Genomic DNA, 23925 nt, shown 5'->3' with positions numbered 1-23925 from the left:
CTTCTGGTGAAACATGTTGGGATATATCTGAAAGTAGAAGAGTGATTATACAAGGAGTAGTATACCAAGAGTGAGTATACCAGAAGTAGTGATTATACACAGGTCTTGGTAACCTGCTTGTCCAAAGGCCTGTGGAATACTGCTAGTGCAGGCACAAAGTTGAACCTGTAGTGCCATTTCTTACTGTGGGCTCAACATTTGATGCTCCCAGTCCAGTAACTTTACTTGAGGTTGTACTTGAATACCTGAGTGTGCTGATGCTGTACCATGTCCTTGTAGGTAGCTAGGGAGACTGGTATTGTTGTGACCTTCTTCGTCCTCTCTGTATTTACTGTTGGATTGCTGGGCACAGTGGAGGGAGCAGGCTGATGCATTGCATCTCTGTGGCCTATTGGGACAGTCTCTGCAGTGGATTAACCATTCTGGTTTTGTTTAAGGTCAATCCTACTTGTAGCTGTTAACATGTCAGTTGTGTATTTGCTGTTTTAAAACTTAACAGGACACCAGGTCAGTCAATGGGAGCCTGTCCTCCATTGGGAATGAGGCTGCAGAATTTTTTGGCTACTTATCTGATGCTTCTTCCAGAGGAAGAAAAAGGTATGTTTCAATATCACCTTTATCTTTTTAAAATAAAGAAACCAAATAAAAACTGCGGAGTCATTTTCCATATCCCATGTAAGCATTTACCCCAGTTTTTCCACATGACTTGAGGGGGAAAAAAGGAGTAGTTCTCGCTATGACAGTGAAGTTCCCAGAAAAGAGAATTCTTCAGAGGCTTAGAGGGATGCTGCTGTAACAAGTTGCAAAATTGTTTTAAGGGAAACTCGAGGACATTTTTTTTTATAATATATATATATATATATTAAAAAGACAAAAATAACCACAACCCGTTGTTCTGAAGATGAATAGTTTTTGCAGATTTTTTCTTTGTCAGTTTAGATAATGCTGTACTGTGTAAAATCTTTAGAACTATTCTGTGTTGATGTTCTTTTCTTTCTTTCCTTTTTTTTTTTTTTCCTTGTTAGGTTGATTTATAAAAACAATCTGCCAGACCTCTTTGGTCACAACCTGTGTAGTCAGCACTCTGTCTCTTTTGAAGCCCTAAGGCAGAAGCTGAATAAGGATTTTTTTATTTTTTTTTTTATCAGGTTGGATACAGGAAGATTTCTGGGATGTTTCCCAAATTTTGGTGGTAGTGTAGTCTGTCAAAGGTTGCTCCTTTTCAGCCCAGAATTTAATGTATGGTCTAATGGGATGAAATTAGGGTAGAACCAGCTCTATTCAATATACTCTATTCACAGGTACATACTGTTGTGGAAAACACCTTACATGCTTGTAGTGCCGTAGATGCTGTTATTTCTTTGCCTTTTCCTATGGCATGTATTTTATTTATCAAAAAGTCAGTGTTCTGTGATTAGCAACTTGGAGACACCCTTGTCATTCATTTAGTTTTCAGAAATGATTTTAAATGTGCAATGTGAGTGCATCGTAATGTTCTCCTGCTGGGGTCTTTGTCATTTAAATGCATTGGAAAGCAGAAAATCACACTTGATTTTTGTTTGTTTGTTTGTTTACTTTTATTTTAAGGTAGTTTCCTGTTAAAGTTTATTCAGAAGATGACAAGTCGGCATTGGTGTGCTGTTCCCATCTTGTTTCTTTCAATGGCTCTGGCGTGTATCCCTGCATGTAAAGTACTGGGCACTGATGGACTTCAGGCTTTAAGGTAAAACCTCTACTGCCTTGCGTTCTTTCTTACTTCTTGTAAGGAAACATGCGGAACATTTAGAGAGCCAGGATTTAATTCATGTTCTACATCTACGTGTTCAATCTACATCTGGAGACAGCTCACAAATTGATACATGAAAGACCTGTAAATAGAAAGCTAGGTGAAAGTTATTGGCATGCACTTCGTCCTTAATTGCACTGATTTTTTGAAAGTGCCTGCATTCACTTTCCAGATCTGTTATTTCAGTTTAACTGAATTTGAAGCTTTGAACTAAAATCTTACGGGTGGACTAAGGAATATTGAATAAAAGTAATTTACAAAGAATAAAACAGACACATCTGCTGATAAGTGAGCAGTGAGGGTTTCATCCAGCTTCTGTCAGTGCTAGCGTAAGAATTTGATGACAAACATCATCTGCTTCCCTATCTGTTAGAAGTAGAAATGCAAACATTAAATTATCAGTTTGAACTGATGTGAAAAATTTCCTGTGCTTTTTCAGTACTTCTAATATTGTCGTATATGTTTATCCAAGTTTTAACCTCAATTTTTGAAAGTATGTAGAGCAGTAGTCTGGGATTAGGGTTATATTCTGTCTGATTAGGGCAAAGATTGTGTTATATTTAGTATGTTTGTTAAATACAATCTAATATGTGGAAAATCGTTAGTAATTAGGAAATTCTTAAATTTCCTAAACGTGTATTTTCTACAGCACATATTTTTCTCTTTGCAGAGATGTGCTACAGTGTACCATGATTACACATCAGATTTTGTTGCGTGGAGCTGCTCAGTGCTATCTTCTTCAAACAGCTATGCATTTGACAGATGTGGTGAGTTTTTTTCTTCCTGATGACAGAAATGAACCAACACTTGTACAGTGTAAACAGATGTTTAAAAAATTGCTAGACATAACATAGAACAACTGGCTTTATTAGATTTGCATTTTTGTTTGCGACTAATTGATATCAGAATGATAAAACTATTGTTAATAATGAAATAGAAAAAAATAATATTCAGTAGTCAAATTATGTTCTGGTTGTCTTATAACATGCTTGCTTTCTTAGCTGAGTGGAGTATCAGCATTCCCCTTCAATTACAGGCTTCTGTGTTGAGTGTTTACGGCTAGAGGAACAGAAATTTCCTTTCAGAAATAGAGGAATAAGACTTACTGGTGACTGATTGTTTATGTCATTCATTTAAAAGGTGTTAATAATAGATATAACTATTCTTCTAGTCATTCATTAATTTTCAGATAGATTTCAGATTAATGTTTGAACTAGGTGATCTTTAATTTTCAACCCATTCTATGGTTTTAATACTTTGGAGAATTAAGTTATATTCCTAGATAAAGATAAGCTGCTCCCGAAGAGCCAAAAACAAGTCTGTACCATGGAAAGGCAAGGTCTATTTCTTCTTCTACAACATTTGCTAGATGAAAGTGACTTCCTGAATCCTTAGGTAGATGTTATTCATTGCATATTATGTTAAAAATTATTGTATCTTAATTGATTTCTTCAGGAGAAAGTGTCTCTTCCAGAAGTTTCAAGCTTTATTCTGTGCCTTAGACCAGATGAATCATTAAGGAGAGATACTATGTTATGGATAGAGGTGAGAACTAAAGCTACTTATATATTCACCAAACACTTTTTTTAATACCTATACAAATACATGATGTATTATTAATATTTAAATGGTTAGCAACTTCTGCATTGACACATTCACAACTTTCTGGATATGGAGTCTTAATGGATTTATGTTTCAGTTGGAAGCTCTGATTTTTCTTTAATACTACAGAGGAGTTAACATTAACCCTAAACAAATTATTTGGCAGATTCGAAACAAAAAGGAATTTGAAGGTTGTCAACATCACAGTTGTTGAAAGTAAGGGAGGGGAATAAAACGTGACTTTTCCCTCTCTTCATGCAGAAATTCTCAGTTCTACAGAAGAAAAATATTTTTTGAAGCAGAGGCTTTTTTGAACATGGGAGCTTGTATACACCAAGCTCCCGTTTCTTCCCGTGGTTTCACCACATTTCTTAGAGTTTCTCTAGTATATCTAGTATTGCAGCTGTTGGGTTTAACCATGTTGAAATGCAAATCAGAATCAGTTCTTACTGAGACTTTGATCCCTGAATACTGGTCCTGTAAGAGGCTTTGATGTGTTCATCACAGTCCTAGTCTTCTGCATCCTTTGCCATTGTTGTAGGAACTAAAATAACTACTGGTAAGCATGTACTAGCATCTGTAATCTCTCCCATCAGGGATCCATGCTCACTCCTCTAAATCGTTGGTAACTTCAAGGAGAGAGTGCGAAGCAGGGCATCCTATGGAATCCACAGAGCCACGACTTGGGCTTCTCTCTCTACTTTTATTAAGGATACCAGGTGGATGTAACATCCTCAGCTGAAGCTGTTCTTGGTCATCGGATCTACAGGCAGTTATTTCTCTATATTATATATATTTTTTTCTTCTCCTTTGGCTAATTCCTTTTCCTCCTTTCCCCTAAACTATGTTGTAAAACTTAATTTGATGGAAAAGAAAACTCTTTTTTTAAAGTTTATCTTTAGAGTGACAGTCTGCTAGAATGGTGCATGTTTTCCCTTTCTCTTAGTTCTGAAGGTAGTGTCTGAGATGGTGTGCATCCTGAGAATCTCTGAACGGGCCAGTATATGGGCCAAAGAATGTATGAGCTGCCTCTGATTTGCATGTTGCTTGGATGAACCCAGCACAGGCAAGAGTAACAGGGGAATCTCTAAAGGAAAAATGTGGCTAGGGTGTAAAGTGAGATTCTGAATTGCAAATTTACAGACGGTGTATGTGTTATGTCTTTGTTAGGTGCAAAATGCTATGGAAATACTCAAAGAAATCATTTTGTGTATAGGATTTGCAGAACCAGATGATTAAGTAGCCATAGTTTGGGTTTGTTATGCAGCAGTATGATAAAAAGGTTTGTGCAGAGTGACCTCGGTACATATGCTGTACATGTCATCCTATTCAATTTTTTTTTGGCACAGAAGTTGAAATAAAAGCGCAGCTCTCATTAGATAACATTCAATGATCAGAAGCCTTTTCTGAGATAAAGGAATTTTTTACCAGTATTATATTGAAGACATTTTTTTTCCTTATAATGGTAACAATAATTTCATTTCTTTGGGTGCTCTGAACTAGTCTGTGGAAGAAACTTTTTGTGTGTTTGAGGAGAGTAGTCTGTTAGGCCTCCCAGTAGTTCCAGTGAAAGCCTTCCATGGTGTGGATCTGTTGATGTGACAGTGCTTCAACATATTGCTGTTACCTTGCTAAAGTAATGTCGGTACAGAGCTAGCAAATACAGTTAAATAGTAACATACTGATTTTAATTTAGCTTTGCAGTTGGCTGCAAGTGAATGACAGAAACTTCAGAAAGTCTGTGCGCTCTGATTTTGAGCATCAAGAGACATCATCACTATATCAATATGTACGAGGTCTTGTGGTAGAGTATCTTAAGACACCAGCATCTGAAAGTAAGTTCAATATTTGTTAATATAAAAAGTTCTTGAAGATAATTTAAAAAAAGTACTTCGGATTTTAGAAGTTACTAATTTGTTTATATTGTACTTAGTCAAATTCTGCTGAAGTTGTGGCATTGGCATTCATCATTCTTAAATATGAACTTTTATTTGACTTCTTTTGAATATGCTAATATATTTTTAAAAGCAGTAGATAAGTCTGTGGGGAATCTGCTACTAAATACAGCTCACTGCCTAAATTTGATTTTGGTGCAGAGGCAAATGGGATCAACTTCTATGATGTGTAGAGGAAAAGAGTTTGTATTTAGATAAAAGAATGCAAAAAAAAAAAAAAAGTAATATTATTTTTAAAAGTAGTTGCTTTTATACTATTAATTTCTTTAAATATTTTGTTTTAAAATGCTATTTTCTAAATGCTGTGGAAACCTTAAAATATCTTTAATTAGGAGAAAATTGCTTTATGCCTGACTGGTTTGAAGCTAAGCTTGTTGCAACAATGATACTGTTGGCTGCTGATGTGGAGCAGATGAGGAATAAATCCAGGTAAGTATGAATTATCTTAGCTTACATTTTTGCTCTTTTTCTCTTATCCGCCTATGCCGTAAGGGTCTGATAGAAGCCTAATCAAGATGGGAAATTGTCAGTTTGTCTCTGTAGACATTGGGTCATCCTGGTAGACCCTTAGACCTTGTCCAACTGTTGCTGCAAACTTACTGGGTAACATTTCTATAGATACTTAAGTGGCTTGGAAACCTGTGTCCTATTTATTTCCATAAGTAAGTGACTTCAGCACTTAAGGCAGATACTCAGAAGAAGACTTTCTTTTTAATTTTTGTTTTTGTGTAGTGGAAAAAGCAACATAGAATGGATTGAACTAGAGGCTTTCTTGAACCCTCTGCTGGATGTCTTGATGAAACTTGGCAGTAATGCTTACATACCAACACTGAAAACAGATAAAAGCCTACAGCTTCTCTTGAAGTTATTGCAGACCCGTTCGTTAAAATGTTCCAATACGCAAGATGGTTAGTGATATCTTCAGTATACTGTGTCTTATATTAATTATAGTCTAACTAAAAATAAGGTACTTAATGTTTTAAGGCTATATTGTTGAATTAATACTAGCCTAGAAGTGATTTTTTTTTTTTAAAGTGGACAAGCTGACATATGTTTTATGAAATCAGGCTGTGGGTCCAGTCCTACAAAGGCTCTTCTGAAGGTTTCCCAAGGACTCAGAATTGAGAATATGGAATCCTAAAAAAACATAGTTGTTATCCATTAAGATTAGATTTGCAGTTAGTTACATTATGGAGAATGTGCCCATATTACAAGTATCTGTAGGCCTGTTCTTTGCTGATGTATGGATTTCAAAAATCATTTAGCCACTTGAAAAATAAGTTAGTACTGAAGCCCAGCCTAACCTGCTTAGTTACCCCAGGTTCAGGCAGAGCCTTACTCAAGTGCATAAAATGATCCTCCTAGATCTACTGTTCTCTGGGTTGACTGGTAGGTGTTTTTGTCTCAGTTAATGCTCTTCAGACTGCAAAAGTTAGGATGATGCTAGTTATTTCACAATCTTAGGTGTGATTTTAGCTGGCAACTTTAACTGACTTGTTTTAGTTTAATGTTGGTCAAAAACAGAAAGGTTAAGTGGTGCTCATTTCAGCACAAGCCTGCTGGCATGATTGATGTTGTCCCCCATAGAGTGAACAACTTGTAGCCCTTTCAGCTACAAAGTCCGGGCAAAAGCTGTGGAGTCCTTACTACTCCTTTGATCAAAGGTTTTGTCAATGTGTAACTAGAACAGCTCTATTGTTTGTTTTTTTTTTTTTTGTTTTCCTGAGAGCAAGTGAAATGTGGCAACATAATTGTTGTGATTAGAATGCAGAACTAAATCGAGGGATCTTGACATTCGATTTCTGCTTCACCAGATTGTTGTGTGTTTTTTTTTGTTTGTTTGTTTGTTTGTTTTTTCAGTGTTTTATAACATGAAATACAAGAGTATACTTTGGAGCAGGGGCCACAAATTTAGGCTCTTACATGGGGGATGAAACGATTTTGGGTTCTGCATCCAGATTTCATAAAGATGTCTAAATGCAGTCCTGAAGTAAATTCCTAACCTTATTTTAAAAAGTGCTTTATACAGTAACCCCCCTCTTGAATTACAGCTGTTTGACTGAAATGTTGAATGCTAATTATGCAGGCTGTTACAGTTCCTGTTGTAGGATGGTCTCTGGCTGCTGAGGTGGATTCCTTCAGATGAAACTAAATTGGAAGATGTATTTCAACTGCCAGTGTACTTTCAGGTCACAGCACTGGGCTAGAGCAAGTTGGAAGCAGAACCCTCTAAAACACATAAGACAGCATGTTAGGTTTTTATTCCATAAATAATTTCCTTATGTGCTGCTATGCTTGCTAATGTAGATGCAGTCCATTGCTTCTGCTTTGGGAATTTGGATGCCTAACTTAGCATTAGTTCTGCTGCCAGAGTTCCTAAGCTATTGCAAGGCTGAACATCACAGGATCTTTGTCCTTTTGAATGCTTCCTCCCTGTACGTGTAGGTGCCATACTACAGCTCACCATCAGTAGCCTTTCAAGAGGCTTATGGAGTTGGACTTGTAGTATTACATCTGTTTATGTTAAGAAAAGTAATTCTTATATTATTTCCTACAATGTTTTCATGGTTCTTCATCTTGCACAGGAGAGTCAAATAATAAGTCTTGCTTCCAGAGCTGCGAATAGACTGCATTGGTGGTTGGTGGGGTGGGAAATGTGATGCTGTAGAATGCAAAAGCTTTGTTGCCATGAAGGTGAACAGTCCTTTCTGCCAACTGGAAAATGAGAAAATGTTGGGGAAGAAAAAAGGAATTTTTTTAAGCTTGTAAAACAAAAATAATAATAATTAGGAAGTGCTTTTATTTAAAAATGCTGTAATGGGGATAGACATATATCTGAAAGCAGCAGTATTTTTCCAGAGGTTTTGCTGTCTATACAGCTGTGAGACTTCACTGTTTTAAACAGTAAGTATTTGCTATTTATTGTTTTCGAAAGTGTTACAGAGCCACTGGTAGCAAATTGTGGTTTTCTATCTTAAATGTTTTATCTGAAGAATTTCTGAATTTTAATTGCAGAAGACTTTTTAGTGATTTGAAACTTCAGTCGCTTTAAGAAAAAAATGATTAAACATTAGTAATATGACATAGCTAAACTGCTTGTTCTATACACATAAAGCATTAGAAATGCAGTAACAATATTAATTTGGAACTTCTGGAAGTGCATCCTTTTATATTTCTACCTTTTGAAGGTCTTCTTCCATTTCATAAAAACTTTGCTGAATTAAGTCTAACTTAAGGTCAACAAGTGAAAAATTATCAGTAGATGTATCCTCTGGGTAACTCCCCTAAATACAGAAACTAACGACTGATGGTTTTAGATCAGGATGGTCATGCAGAGGATTTTAGCTGCATTTTCATGTTGATATATTATTTTTTTGGCTTTCAGTACCAGCTAGCTCTCACCCTTTTGAAGCACAGGTTGAAGTGTGTTTTACCAGGGGTAAAGATTGGTCTCTATCTAAATCTCAATTATCTTTAAACAGTAAAAACCAACCAAACAAAACCAAAAACCCCACAGTTTTCACTTCTATACATATTAGAGAGAACTGCATTTTTCTGGCATACAATTAATTGCTGGATGTGAAAACTCTATTCTTCATTAAGGAATACATTTATGAATAAGGTGTTTGTGCACAGGGATGGAACCGGGGTGAGTGTGCATTAAAAAATGGAAAATCAAGCTTTTATTTTTGGGTATCCCATCAATTTTGTTTGGCTCACCAATTCATGATAAACCAGAGGAAAGGTTATCATCTGGTTTGATTCTTTTGGCTCTGAGGTTTGTGTTGCTAAACAGTACTGAACTGTTTTAAGGTATTTGAATACTTATTTAAGGCATTTGAATACGTATTACTGTATAACATTTGCACTGTAACTTAAATCCGTATGATGTAATAAATTAAGAAAGTGCACTTTTGTATGTTAATGCATTTATTTTGCTTTTCACACAGATAAAGTACTGTCTTTTATTTGGAAATCTCTAATGACACCTGTGGAGAGTATTCTTGAATTTATACTCCGTCAGCTTACTACAAATGAATTAAGTACGGTAAGTAGTTGTTATGAGACTTACTTTGGTGTGACTTTGCTTGTTAATTTGATTTACCTATCTTCTTAGTTTTCATACCAAGTCTTTAAACACTTCAGCATTTCTGTGCAAGTAGACTTTTTTTGTAAACTTCTTTTGAATGGATGCAATGAGTTATTTAATGAAGAGTGAGTTTAGAAAAGAAAGCCAGTTCAGATTTCATGGAGAAAGTTATATGGAAATGTGTGCAGAAGAGATAATGAATAAAAGTCAAAATTACAAGTCTGTACAAGAATATAGTAACAACAGCTGGAAAAAGTTCATGTTTCTGCATGGGTGAAGTCTTCGACAGAAGCATGAGGCTCTGGGGTACCTTCTTGGAAACAGCATGAAAAGTACGAAGTAAAAGAAACACAAAGAAAAAGCTGATGGCAGACAGTCCCCAAAATATGAGCGTGATAGAAGACAGATAAGAAACATGCTACTGCATCAAAACAAGTATTAATGTTGAATCAGGAGAATTTCAGTCTGAATGTGGGTGAAAATGCAGAGGAGCTACTCTGAAAACTAAAGGATTTTTTTTAGATGATTCCCTGAGTGAACAGCTTAATAGACGGGTAGTTTTATTGTGTGGAAGAAAGATGCAAGTATGATAGGCCAGGAGAATCAAAAGCCATAAAGCAAGATATAATCTTGAGATAAAATCCAGTTGGAGAAGTGCAGGATGTATCATTGTATGTGTATAGGGTGCAATGCAGTGCTGTGTTCTGATAACTGAGTTAGATTTGAACACTGTTTCAGGCTAGCTCAGGTGGTTTTATGGGGCATTCCTTTGCTCCCAGTAAGGGAAATAACCTTGCCAATTAAAAGAACTGGAGATTTCTTACAGAATTTCAGACTGCCTCTTCTAAGGCATAATCACAAACACTATACTAAACTAACCTGTAAGATGAAAAGACAAGATTTAAAATACTAATAAATTTGTTTTCCTTCCTGTTGCTTTCCTTCTACTATCATTGTTGATAGTAGTTTTTTGTTTTTTTTTTCTCTTCTCAGTTTGTTTCCACCTCTTAATGCTTCAGTTTACTTTTGTATCCTCTTTCTTAGGTTGGCGATCTGGATCGTTGTGACCTATACTTAGCCTTAATTCCAGAGATTGTGAATTTGTGCTCACAAGTCAGCTGGAAAAAGTTACCAACTATCAAGAATTTCGTTTTGTCCCTCACTAATGCCTCTATTCGTAATTTTCGGGAGACAAATTGCAAAGAGGTAATTAATGCAGTATTACTTATTACAATATATATTAATATAAATTAAAACTGTAGTTAATAATACAGATATCAATGATATAGCCATATTTCTAGTATAATTTTTGTGTATGCATGTATACATATTTTTCTGCCTGTGTAATTAGTTGTGAATATGTCAATGTAAAATATTTGTAGCTAAGATTTTTAGTACTTTTGTTTTCTTACTTGTTTCATTTTAGTTGTATCGACTTTTATTAAAAAATGAAACTTCAGTTGTAATATAGGACAGTAGGTACCCAAAAGCTTTTTTCCTTGAACGTGAACTGATCCTACCTAGGTTGTTATAGTTAAATGAAAATGCCTTTGGTATGCCTTAGTATCAGTGATCTTCAGAATTTCAAAGTCTGAACATAGAAAAAAAAATCCAGAACCTAGCATTGCTTTGGATTTTCATACAATTCATTATGTTCATTGTTCTATAGCTGTATTTCAGGCATACTAGCCTAATACATACATATATTTTCAAAAGGTAAAGAAACATTACTGTCATGTAAAAGGAGGGGATTAAACTAAGACTTCCTGGCAGTGTAATCTTTGGTATTGTCTGAGTTGAATTATTGATCAAGAACAGTTAATAGCACAGTAAAAAGATTGTAAGTATTGGATTTGCTAGGTTTAGTTTTCTAACAAAGAACAAGAATTAATTTGTAACAAAGAACATATGTGAATTATGTGCTTAACACCAGTAATTTCAAAGTAAACATTTTTTCTGGTTCAGACGTGTTCAATGATGCTTTTACAAACTTCTTTTGAATTCAGTGAAAAGTATACTGTCATGATGACTTTTCCAGTTGCTCATATATCACATTTTCAGCTGAAGTTTATTTAAGAAGAAAAAATAAAGAGTAATTTAGATGGGAAAATATTTTCTGTACTCTAGACAGCTGAAAGTAGTTTGAAGGTATTTAAATAACACTGAGCTTTTAATATTACCAGGAAACTATATGCTTACTGATGCTTTAAGATTTTTTGTTTCACTCAGCTTTGAATGTAGGCATATAAAACACAAAATAATGATAGTACGTGTTGTGACCACGGAGTAACTGTTCCAAGAGGCTAGAAGAAATTCCAGATTTGCACTGTCCTGTTGCATTGGGTTTGTGACTACATGGACGTGAATCTTTAATTGGTGTCCAGCAATATACGGGCTGCTACCTGGCAATATACAAGTGTTCCAAGCTAGTGTCAAGCTAGACTCTTGCACTTAATGAATAAATGACTGTAATCTGTAAGGGTTGTACTTTTTTTCAGTGCTCCCAACTTGTGCTTGATTGCACTGATCTAGCTAAGGCAAAGCTGTGTTATGCCTAGGTTAAGAGAAAGGAAGTACAGGGGTGCAGAGTTGTTAGTTTATGATGTCCAAGATGATACAAACAGAAATACCATATGTATTGTTTGGTTATTAATATATTAGAAGAAATGGATGCATGTTTGATTGTTGATATTTTATTTTGATCTTATTAGGAACCGACACTTAAAGAACAAATTAGAAAAGTAATAAGCATCGCCTCACTCACAGTAGTTTGTGAGATAATGGATCGGAAACCTGAAGCACATCTTGAAGCTCTGCCTTCTGTGGATGCTCTAAAGAGATTTATTTTGTTTTTCCAATTTAATGAAGTAGTAAAGAAACCATCTTACATTGAAGAAAAAAGTAGGTACGTCTGTGATGTAGCTTAAGTAATACTTCAGAAAAAGTTGGATTAGAGAGTAAAGCAGCAATTGAAGTGCTCTTTTTTTTTCCCCCATCTTCTCTTTGATAATGTTATACCAAAGTAAAAAGGAAAATACCTGAACACAAAAGATTCGTTCAGGTGCTGTTCTGACTTTACATTCAGATTTTAGAATATTAAAGCAGCCATAGTAGGTCAGACCAAAAGTTCTTGAGCTCAGTCATCCAATTCTGTAAAGCTATTTACTTTCTAATACTATGTAACCAGAACTGGTTTTGAATACTGCTAGTACTTGTGCCAGCTTACATATCTATAGAGAGCACAAAGCTATAGCATGTACACAAGTTGGTTGAAAAGGAGATGATTTATTGTTGGGGAAGTGAAAGAAGCCCAGAGCAAGTCAGAGGGTTAAAAAACAAATACTTCAGGAACGTGATGGTATGGAAAGCATATAGTGATGTTCCCAGAAGTTTGAATAACGAGATTACTTGAGTTCAGAACTCATTTCTCTGTGTTTAGAAAGTTTACTTGTAGACTTCTCTTCAATGAGTTTGCCCAGTCTCCCTTTGAACCTGTGTAAATACTAGGACCTCAAATATAGTAAGTACAGATAAGCTGTTCCTGGTAGATAGGAATGTGCAAGATGAATTAATATAGTATATATTTAAGAATAATATTTTTCTTACAGCTTATGTGAAGAAACATCATCTCAGGGGTGGGGAAAAATTGTTGCACGCTATGTTCGTGACCAGTGGATCTGCCTGCGTTTTGTTTTAAATAAGTTTCCAATGCTGGCTCAAGAAGAAGAAGCTTCTTCAGAATTGCCCTTATCTACAGTTGAAAGGTCAAGAAAAATTCTGCAGTCTGCGTTAGAAGCCCTAACTATTCTTCCTTCAGACCAAGTTTTACCTGTGTTCAACTGCATGAAAGTCCTTGTTCCCAAGGTAAAAGATATAACGAACTGGAAGATACCAATAGTTTTGTTTGGTTGCTTTTGTCAAATGTACCATTTTTTTTTTCCTCTTTGTTCTAGCTTCTGAACTCATCAGAATCTCTCTGCATAGAAGCATTTGATTTGGCTTGGAAAATCATATCTTCGTTGAGCAACACACAGCTAATATTTTGGTCCAATCTGAAAGCATTTGTTCAGTTCATCTTTGATACTGAGGTTCTAGCTGTTGCTGCAAGTGCAAAGGGTCAAGCATACGCCAAAATAAAAGAGGTCAGTTTAAGAATTCTCTTTGGGAAATGAACACAAAATTTACCTGGATCTAAAAATGGGTTTTACTTCTTATTTTCTTTTTGGTGTTTGTGGTGAATTTTTCCTTTTCAAAAAGATACTAGTTTGATCTGAGAATTAGAGTGAGGATAAACAAATGGGACTTCAAACAAAAAGAAGCGTTAGTTCTTTTTGGTTTAAAAAAAAAAAAAAGTAAAAACATTTGTGAAGCCTTTATGTTCATTCATTCAGTCACCTTTTTCTCATGCTCTGCTAGTGAAGGTAATAGCAAACAACTGAAGGATATCTGCAATGCAGTACAAACAAAAGATCAAAATGCATATTTCTAAAATGTTGGTAGTTTATTGTTTGCCAACTTGTGCTACTTCAGAGTAAGGCTTACAAATGAAAAATTGCATATCTGTTAGTTGTTCTTCTAACACAGAAAATTAAAAGTACAGTTTCTTTGATCTTTTTAGACTGGTATGTTCTGCATTCAGTAAAATGTGTATTTTGGTCTTTGTTCTATACTTACATTATGCAATTCCTCTGAAATTTGTTGTTGTTTGGGATTTGCCACCTGCACTGGCAAAAACTTAATATTCTGGGAATTTTTTCTAGTGGTCTTTTAAGAAAATACTTTCTCGGATGAAAAATTACAACCTTTCAACACTTAATTAGGTGCTATGAGGTGGATTTAACTACTTTAACAGCATCTTAAATTTCTTTTTTTTTTTTTCTCTGAATATCCAGGTGTAGGAAACAACAGAAAAATCATAGTCTCCTTAGAGCATGGTAGAACTGGCTTCATATTTTGGAAGACAAAAAATGATTTTTTACTGTTTTTTGTAAGATGTATGTAGCTTTCTGTATTTCTGAAATCCACATATATGCCATGGTGTTTTCATTTTGAGCCACTGTATTCAGTACTGGGGCTTTGATTCAACTTGTCATTCCTGTGTATAGAGCCATAAATATTTTTCTTTTAAATAATCTTTGATGTTTCCCTACTTTTTTGATTGCTTTTTCCCCTGAACATTAGGTGTTTGTACAGAGCAGTCCACGATTACTGTAACACATTTACCAGAGCAGTAATACTTCATAAATGTTACCCATATGTATGTATGCTTAGAATTATTGTCTCGTGCTGCTTTGCACGTAGCACAGAAGTTACCCTAAAAGGGGTTGCAGTTTTGCCTTGAAGGTCCACATAATTAGCTTTGTCCTGATCTCGGACTCATATTTGTAAGTAATAAAAAAAAAAAAAAAAGTATTAACTTTTTTTGGGCTTATTTTCTTCAAACCAATGTTGCTGTCATCTATTTTAAACAGTAGATAACACTTCATATTTGTAGTCTTAATGTGGACCCAAGTCAAAATAAGATGTATCCAAAGAGATGCAAATGCTTAGATCTATAAACCTGCTAGCTTTTTCTTTTAATGAATGTCTGGAGTTAGTAATTGTGTGTGGTAACTGATGAGCTGTAGCTTTTATTTTTCTTTGATTTTATTGTTTTTTTTTAATTTTCAAGAACTACTTGTCTTAACTTCAGTGTTAGTGCTTGAGACATTATTTAAGGTGTACTTTGCCAGTGTTGAATCTGGAGTATCTGAGACAGCAATCCCATTGTCTGCAGTGGGGCACACTACGACAACAGGCATCAGGAGGTAATGAAGGTTTCCTATATTCAGCTAAGGGTATCTGGTCGAGCCACCCTCTGCCCCTTCATAAGAAAATGAAGATAAAGTTCCCAAGCAAGTGTCTACTTACATATATTCTTATCCCACTCCTTGGCAGTCTCTTTTGCCATTGACCCCTTGTGCAGTGGATATATAGTTTTAGCTAAGAGATATAAAATTATAGCTGAATTTCCTGATAGAACATCTTCTACAGAGGTGCCCAGGAGCACTGTGGTTTTAGGCTTTTTCTTCTGCTTTCTTCTTTTTGATTTATGCAAATAATCAATTGTGCTAGAACTTAAGTTTCCTAAACTTCAATATGAACTTTAACTTAAATGTAGATGTAATCCTCATTAAAGAGAATTAATAATATAGCTACATAGGGAATAAATTGTTCTTTTTTTCTAAATTGGTGAGGATTGATTTAAAACACAAGGTTTGTGTACTTCAATGAGGTAAGCCCAGTTGCATTTGTTCCAGTTCCCAGGAGATTCTTGTAAAACATGTGTTGCATTTGTTCCGTTTTCTGTTCAGCATAAACATCGTGGGTCACTTGTTAGACATTCACCTGCCAATATAATCAGAATTGTGGATAAGTTCAAGACAGCATTAACCTGAGCAAGTCTCAGATGCAGGAGGGAATCACACCTGCTTTAATAGGATAACATCGCAGTAGTTTTTAATAATTCTAGCAAATGTAGAAACTAGACTTTTTAATCCTTTATTTTGTCTTTCCAGATAATTTTCAAGCTCATAGATCTGTCTACTACAAAGACTGGAGTCTTCAATGTAGTCATTAGTCACTGTTGTCAATCTTGGATATTTCCCACCGTCGATGACAGAAGTGCTTTGACAAATGCTTTCTTAAATGCTGGGAATTACTGTGAACTTATCACTGAGGCTTGTGTCTTTGGAACTGTATTTAGGAGGGATCAGAGGTAAAAAAACAAACAAACAAACAAAAAAAAACAAAAAAAAAAAACACTTCAGGTCCACGTGTATGATTGTTACAACTTTGTGCTCTTTGTTTTCTTTTAATCTCTGAGATATTTGAGAAGAGTTTTTTTTGGGCTTTTCTGCTAACTTTGTTGCTTTGTCTTTTCTTGTCTGAGAAGACTTATACAGGATGTGCATGCCTTTGTAGAAAGCCTCGGAGAAAAATGTGCCGCAAATGTTGTTACGGAAAGGTACGTATCTTAAAATATTTAGTCTGAATTGTGTCTTAATCACTATTGATGCTGTAATAGGAAAGATGTTTTTTGAGCCAGCTTCTTAGGATTATATTCATAATCCTAAATATCGGTGAAAGGCAGTGATGTCACATTACATTCAAAATGTAGATAGGTATTTTCAAGAAAGTATATTCAAATTTGATAACTTGAATGGGACGGAAATAATTGCTTCCTTGTTATTTCACCTCATAAAAATAAGACTTTTTATGGTGGAGTTATCATATGGAGTACTGATATGTATCTCATCATTGCAGACTTAATAAATTTAGGCTTTAGTTAACGCACACGCGTTTGGAGCTTGACTTGACAACATGGGCTCTAGGCCTTTTTATTTTGACATACTGGTAATAAGCTCTGCCTCCAGTTTTCCAAACTGGGGGATGTTGGCTACTAGAATATCTTTTTCCAGCTTGACTCCCTTCTTTACTCAGTGGAAAAAGAGAAACAGTTAAAATGTGGTATTTTGGGGAAGTGTTGCTGACACGACCTCAACTGGAACTCACCAGTTTTCTTCATCATCAATGATGGTCTGGTTTGGGTTATTTGTGTATTTTGTCATCTCACTACAGGCAACTTGATGGCAATTTCTCAGTTTTCTGTGGCAAATGGGAGGTTTACTATGTTTGTTTTGCCTTCCACTTTCAAGATTTCCCAGCATATTTACAGCATTTACCATTCTTCTCAAAATTTGAGCTTTCTAATGTTTTTTGTTTTTTTTTTTTTTGCATTAACTAAATAAATATGTTCATCTTAAACATGTCCTTTGACTTTTTCTATGGCCCAGTCTTTTCCGCAGTTGAGAACATGGTATGTATGTTCAAGTTAAAGCTTGCTACTTTCTTTGAAGTTTAGGATTTATCTTTATATCTGAACAAATAGTTTGACTTTTTTATTAATATTTTACAGTACAAACCGAGATGATCACTATGTGAGGGTCTGTGCTATTAAATTTCTGTGCTTGTTGGATGGATCAAATATCTTGCATAAGATGTTTATGGAAGACATCGTCAGCAAACTACTTGATAAAGTAAGCTTCATTTTTCTCGGTATATAAATGTAATGTTAACATAAGTATGAAAATGCAAAGTACTTAAGAACTTAAAGTTGGAAGGTTGTTTTTGTAGTTATTTGTATGGCCTGTCTAGATATGCCCTGTTAAACGCTTTTTTTGCTCGTTATTATAAGACATGAGCTAATTTAGCCAAACTGTAATGGTTAAAAAAAAAAAAAAAGTCTCTTCCAAGTTTATTTCAGTATTTTAGGGGATGTTCTGACTTCACCAAGTAGTATCCAAATACGTAACTACTGATCCAGTGAGAATTTTCCTCTAGGCTGCATTTTGAAGCTCTGTGTTTCACCTTAACAATTGCAAACTACATTTTGAATTGTGAGAGCTATTGTCTAATTAGGCCTTTATAAATGAGATTAATGGAGAAGATCGGGGTCTGATTTTCATTTATACCATGACTGCTTGTACACTGGCACTAGTGTAAAACTAGTGGTAATTTACTACAGCTGCTGTTAGAACATAACCTGTGCATTCTGGTAGTATAGAATTCTGGTTTTGTCTGATGAATAAGAAATGGGTCCATTATTCATTCCCTCCCTCAATTAACTGGTAAAGAAAAATTTGTAATATTTTTGTTACACGATAAATCAAGTGGAAAAAAGTAACGTGAGCTTTAAAAAGGATTTCCTTCCTTCCTGAAATAGGAGGATTAAACATGTTAAAAAAAAAAAAAAGAAAGGTGTATTTGCATTTTAATATTGATACAAGTTCCTTATCAGTAAATTATTTTCTTTTTAAAAAGCTAAGGAAATAGTTTTCAGTGTCATATGTTCACTAAGAAGGCCAAAACAAAGTACATAGGGAAAGAATCTAAAACATAGTAGTACCCCATAGTTCCCCATAGTACATAGGGAAAATATCTAAATGTGAAAACATGAATTTGTTATTTTCAAAGTTTCATTTATTTGATCTATTTTCTTTCACATAAACATCTTTTTTATTACAGAATACTAGTTTCTGTCCCAAAGCTACATTTGCAGTTACAAGCTGAACTAATCTAGAGCATGATTAAATCCATTTTTATAGGTAGACATTAAAGTAGAAATAGAATTTATATACTCATTTCTTCACTCGGGATATTTAGTTCTTGTTTTAATATAATTAAATGACAGCTTGTCTTCATGCTCCATTTTACCCAGTATTATTTTAACTGTTCATCTACAGTAGGTGCTGCCTTTACATAAATTCAACTTTCTGCTCTGTGAAGATTCTTAATATCTAATGTTTTTATGCTCTTAAGTAAAAATACTAAGTGTAATTGTGTATGTGTTTGTGTGTGTGTGTGTGTATATATACATATATATAAAAACTTCCAGCACGTCTCACTTATAAGCTTCAAAATTTATTTTTAAATAATATTAAAGTATTTTTCCTAGCTTTGTAGTGCTGATTACTAGTTGTGCAGTAGATGCTGTTCTCAGTACAGTTAAATACACTTCCATGTCTTCAATTTTAAAGGAGAGATGAATAATGCAATTTCTAACTTGCTTTCAGGATGAACAGGTGTCCAGATCTAAAACACGCTATTACGCAAACTCTTTACAGCACAGAATTAAAAACCGGATATGGCAGACACTCTTAGTTCTTCTTCCTAAGCTAGACCAGGTATTACTCTTCACTAGAAATTTTTTAAAGTTTTTTTTTAAATCTGCTTTCAACAATACTTTGTCATACAAACTGAATGCATTAATTGTAGCATGGTATAGAAGACAACTAATCTCTGTGACTGATGAAACATTTTGTGTAATTTAATTCTTTCAGTCTGAAATAGTGGATTTAAGTATTTCTAGAGGTCACTAAAACCTGGATCTTGGATTTGTGAAGTTGATTTCATCCAATGCTTCTTAATAATGATGTTTGGAAAAACTAGTAAATTGCTGTAAAGTCGTGGATGTTAGATCTAGATCTAAGTTGTGAAAAATATTCAAATTTTCAGTGAAAATAGAATCATAGAATATCCTGAGTTGGAAGGGACCCTTAAGGATCATCAAGTCCAAAATATGTAGGGTACTATACTTGGTCTCCTAAGGAGACATTGTGGCAACCTTGCAGTGACCTAAGTTCTTCCCTAGGGGTGCTGTCTCCTTACTGTAACATTGTACCTATGAGTTTTAACATTTTTTAATAGTTCTTTATCCATCAGTTATGATTATGAATGTTAAGTATGTTTTGCAAAGAGTCTATATTTTAAACAAAAAACCACAACAACCAAACTTCTTTTCCTCAGTTCTTCCATATGAGGAATAGAGCACAATATGGTACGTGGTTCTAATGTGTGCGTTGTTTAAACTTGCCTGTGCTATAGTATTGCTTCTGTAGCACTTTGCTGTCTGATCCCAGCCACCTTTATAGTCTTTTGCCCATAAGTATTACTTACATGAATTGTATAATAAAGAAATTAGATGGTTCTAAAATGTTTTAGTATCAAAAGTATTTCAAATATTATAAAGCTCATAATGTTTATTTAGATTTTTTTTTTCTTTATAGAAATAACTTTAACAATATCCTAAGTGATTGTCTGATTTTGTTTTCTCAGAATTTTTTGTGTGGCACCCTTGACAAAGTTTTTCAGGCTGGATTTGGTAACAATCAGGCATCTGTGAAATACTTCATAGAATGGATTGTTATCTTGAGTCTTCATAAATATCCCCAGTTTCTTAGTAAATTCTGGGATTGCTTTTGCTATGTAAGTAAGAACTTTGGCTTTCACTTGAAGTAATTTGAACAAAAAGGGTGATTTTTTTTTTTAACCCATATGTTATATTGTGTGTATTCAGAGTTTCATTTAGAAGAAATGGGTTGTCGAGATTGGAAGTGAGTCTGGACTATAGTCTGAGCCATTTAGAAGTTTGTGATTTAGAATTGGCTGAAGACAATTCTTGTTGAGAGTCGTGTTGAGAGATTTCCCTTTATAATATAAACTCTATTCTGGACTCTGTAGAGCTGGTGTAAGTGCCATCAGGAATGCAGACACCTTAAATTCTGAGTCTGGGAAGGTATTTCCAAGTCACTTTTTGCTTCCACACTTAGCTTCTGCAAGACTTCTGCATAGTCTTGTTTCTCAGAGGAGGAACGTGGCTTACATAACACATACATAATTCGCAGCTTTTAATGTGAACTTCTGTCAGAATGGCATTCTAAAATGCAGCTCCAAAGTGGAGGCAGACTTTTTATATGGTACCCAAAAATCGTGAAAGGGTTGACTGACTGAGTCAGCAGAACTGACTTACTAGCATTTCATTTTTGCGTTTTGGATTAAGTGATCCAAAGATTAAGATTAGAAATAGTCATAGTGTGTTCTGACGACCTTGAATTCTACATCCTACATTTAGGCTGAGTAGGTAACATGTACATGCATCAAATCCAGCGTATAGGAAGACATTACATGTGGGCCTCTGCTGAAGCTCACCACTCAACATAGTTAATTGGTGATGTTGTCTTGCTTATCAAATACAAATAGCCTAGTTGGTAGTGTAGTTATTTTTCAAAAAGTCAAACAGTAGGAGAAGAATTTAAAAGAAAAAAAGAATTGAAAATTGTATTGATATACTTTTGCCCCAAACCAGGCTGGTATTTAATATCACCCTGTGTGACAGCTTTGTTCACTGATGATGTGTGCTGTACTTTTCTCTGCACTGGGGACAAATATTTATTTCAGTGTGTATTTAAAATCCTTTGATACTTAAAGGGTCAAATTAACCTTAAATTTCTAGTTTGCTTAAATCTTGTAACAGTACAGTCTAATTTCTACCAATTTGAAGTTATCAAAAATACATTTCCTGCCATGTTTATTTTTAGTGAGACCACCTAATATAAAACCAATGGCTCTGGAATGGCAGTGCAGGAAGTAAGCTTCTGCACAGTTATGCTATCTTTCACAAAATGTTTGTCACAGAACTTTGGAAAATGTGGCATTCTTTTTTCCTTTAGGATGAGGAAAAGCTTAAGACAAGCATCTGTACATTTTTATCAGTGTTATCACACTTTGACATCATTCTTCAAAATACCTCAGAGAAGGTAAGTTTGGCTAAAATGGTTGTTTGTTCAGTTGCACTGTACTTGAATTTCTGAAATAACTGTGTTTGCTGTCTGTCTTCAAAACCTTTTTTAATACCTACATGCTGCTAAGGTACCTTTTGACACAGGAAATACGAGCTCTTCTCGCCGCATCTGTACTTACTGAAAACTAGGTAAATGGCAGATGTTTTGGATACATAGGGCCTGATTACCTTTAAATTTTTTAGAACAGCTATTCTAGTTTAACTAACCTGGGGTTGTTTTTTCTTGATCTGCGTTTAATTTGCAGGATCCTGGGCTCAGGTAACCAGAAAGAAGGTAATCTTTTATAGAATAGTAACACTCACAGAGTTCTTTGGAAATAGCTAGCCCCTGTTAAAGTTACATTTTTACTTGGAATTCTAATTTTTAAATGGAACTTTAAATACAATCAGAAGTTACATGAAACCAAGTACCACACATCTGCAGCAATCCAGGCATTTCTGTTGTTTTTGACTCTTTGCATACATTTACAAAATAAGCTTCCTAAGTATTAGAAGATCAGCAAGTTGAATAAAGGCTTCTATGTATGCAGAATAGTATTTTTTACAACAAACTAATATGTTTTCAAAACAACTATCTCTGTGCCCTAGTGAGAAGGAGGGAAGGAAGGAAATCAGAACCGTGTTTTAAAGCCTGTATCTGCGTGTATAGATGCTGTTAAAGCTTTTGGACTGAAAGACTTTTCTGAGAGAGCACCAGTTCTTGGGTCAGCCTTACTTTTCTACTTCCAAATGATACATTAAGACTTAACATAAATGAAAATTTTCTTTTCTTTTTTAGAAGCCAGTTCTGAAGAAAGCCCTCATAGTAGTTCTACAGTGGTGTTTCAACCATAATTTCAGTGTTCGACTTTATGCATTAGTTGCCCTTAAAAAAATTTGGGGAATGTGCAGAATGTTGCACGTGGAAGAATTTGAAGCTCTGACACCAGTCATTGAATCTAGCCTTCAACAAGTGGAAAACATGCATGGCACAGGGTTAGTAACATTCTTCTGACTTAGAGCTTACCGTTATTCTTCAGAGACGTTTGCAGCAAGTCTTACTTTCTAAAATAGTACTTGATGATTGCTGTTGGGTTTTCTTATTCTAATTTAAAAGAAAGGAAGTCTTGGAAGGTGAAGTCTGTTTATCAGCAAATGAAGTGATAACTTACTCTAGCACAACAGAGAAAACTGAGGCATATTTGAACAGTGCTTATAGTTTAGGGGAGGATTGAAAACTGTGACTGTCATAGGTGCTAAGCCATCTTGTCTGATGGGTTATGAAGAATAAAAAATCATTCTTTCAGACTTTCTGATACCAGTAAATTCTCAAACATAAAACTGTGAAATGTTCTAGGTGTCATATTTTTCAAAAGTCTTCTGTGTGGGCAAAAATAAATAATTAGGAAATTAATTTTGGGTGATGATTAAATGAGGTTTACATAAATGCTTTTTAGTTTAGTGCTTTGAAAATAAAATATTTTTGTGCCACATATGTAGTTTTTATCCATTTTTACCCCTGTTGTTATGAGTTACTTAAAATTAGTTAGGGATACCCTTTATTGCCAGTCTTTTTTCTTCAAATAATGGAATTTGGAGACATGTTATGAGCCTTTTTTGAAACGTAAACTTATTTCCTGAATGCTGTATTTTTTAAATTGGTGCTCACTTAATTGTTACTTCCTTTACCGTATAGTAAATGCAGTTTTCCAATTTGACAATTAAAAAAAATATGGTATGTTGTATTTTGTGTACCTCTTGCATTACTTTCTGCAATTGCAGGAATGCTAGAAGAAACTGGCAGCGAATCCAAGATCACTTCTTCTTTGCAACTTTTCATCCACTTGAGGACTACAGTCTAGAGGCAAGTCCTAAAGAATACTGTTTATCACTGTATCTGCATAATTGTACAAGTATATTTTAACTTTATTTCTCCTACATTGGAGCATATAAAGAATGATAGACTCATTTAAAACTGAAAAAAATAGCTTCGTGCTGGATTTTACATTAAGACTACAACTTAATTCTCTTATTAATGCTCTGCTATAGAATGGTTTGGGTTGTAAGAGACCTTAAAGACCACCTGGTTCCAAGCCCCCTGCCATGGATCCACTACATGATCCACTAGATCAGGTTGCACAGGGCCCCATCCATCCTGGCTTTGAACTCTTCCAGGGAACACTTAACTAAATTGTTGTCTAATGTGAACAGAATACAAATAAGTAGATTCTAGAACATCTTTTTCAGCTATATGTTTTGCCATAGTTTAAGTAACTGAAAGCTGAATAAACACTGTTATGGACAGAAGGCAAGAATATGAGTGCTGATAAAA

General features: G+C 34.8%; 1 protein-coding gene across 1 annotated transcript in view; it reads left to right on the top strand.

Annotated features, from left to right (window-relative positions):
* Nucleotides 1-23925, top strand: part of TARBP1 (TAR (HIV-1) RNA binding protein 1) — a 34280-nt gene that overhangs the window by 5000 nt on the left and 5355 nt on the right. Inside the window, 20 exon segments of the mRNA XM_068676193.1 lie at nucleotides 500-597; nucleotides 1588-1723; nucleotides 2457-2553; nucleotides 3242-3331; nucleotides 5085-5223; nucleotides 5676-5772; nucleotides 6076-6251; nucleotides 9294-9391; nucleotides 10478-10639; nucleotides 12145-12338; nucleotides 13042-13297; nucleotides 13387-13575; nucleotides 15991-16190; nucleotides 16368-16439; nucleotides 17391-17511; nucleotides 19048-19158; nucleotides 20090-20239; nucleotides 21484-21570; nucleotides 22393-22589; nucleotides 23376-23457. Of these exon segments, the coding sequence (XP_068532294.1) occupies nucleotides 500-597; nucleotides 1588-1723; nucleotides 2457-2553; nucleotides 3242-3331; nucleotides 5085-5223; nucleotides 5676-5772; nucleotides 6076-6251; nucleotides 9294-9391; nucleotides 10478-10639; nucleotides 12145-12338; nucleotides 13042-13297; nucleotides 13387-13575; nucleotides 15991-16190; nucleotides 16368-16439; nucleotides 17391-17511; nucleotides 19048-19158; nucleotides 20090-20239; nucleotides 21484-21570; nucleotides 22393-22589; nucleotides 23376-23457 (2752 nt within the window).

Source organism: Anas acuta, chromosome 3 (genome assembly GCF_963932015.1).
Source record: "Anas acuta chromosome 3, bAnaAcu1.1, whole genome shotgun sequence".
Classification (NCBI taxonomy): Eukaryota; Metazoa; Chordata; class Aves; order Anseriformes; family Anatidae; genus Anas; species Anas acuta.
The sequence above is the reverse complement of the archived record's forward strand: the minus strand, read 5'-3'. Positions and strand labels throughout refer to the sequence as shown.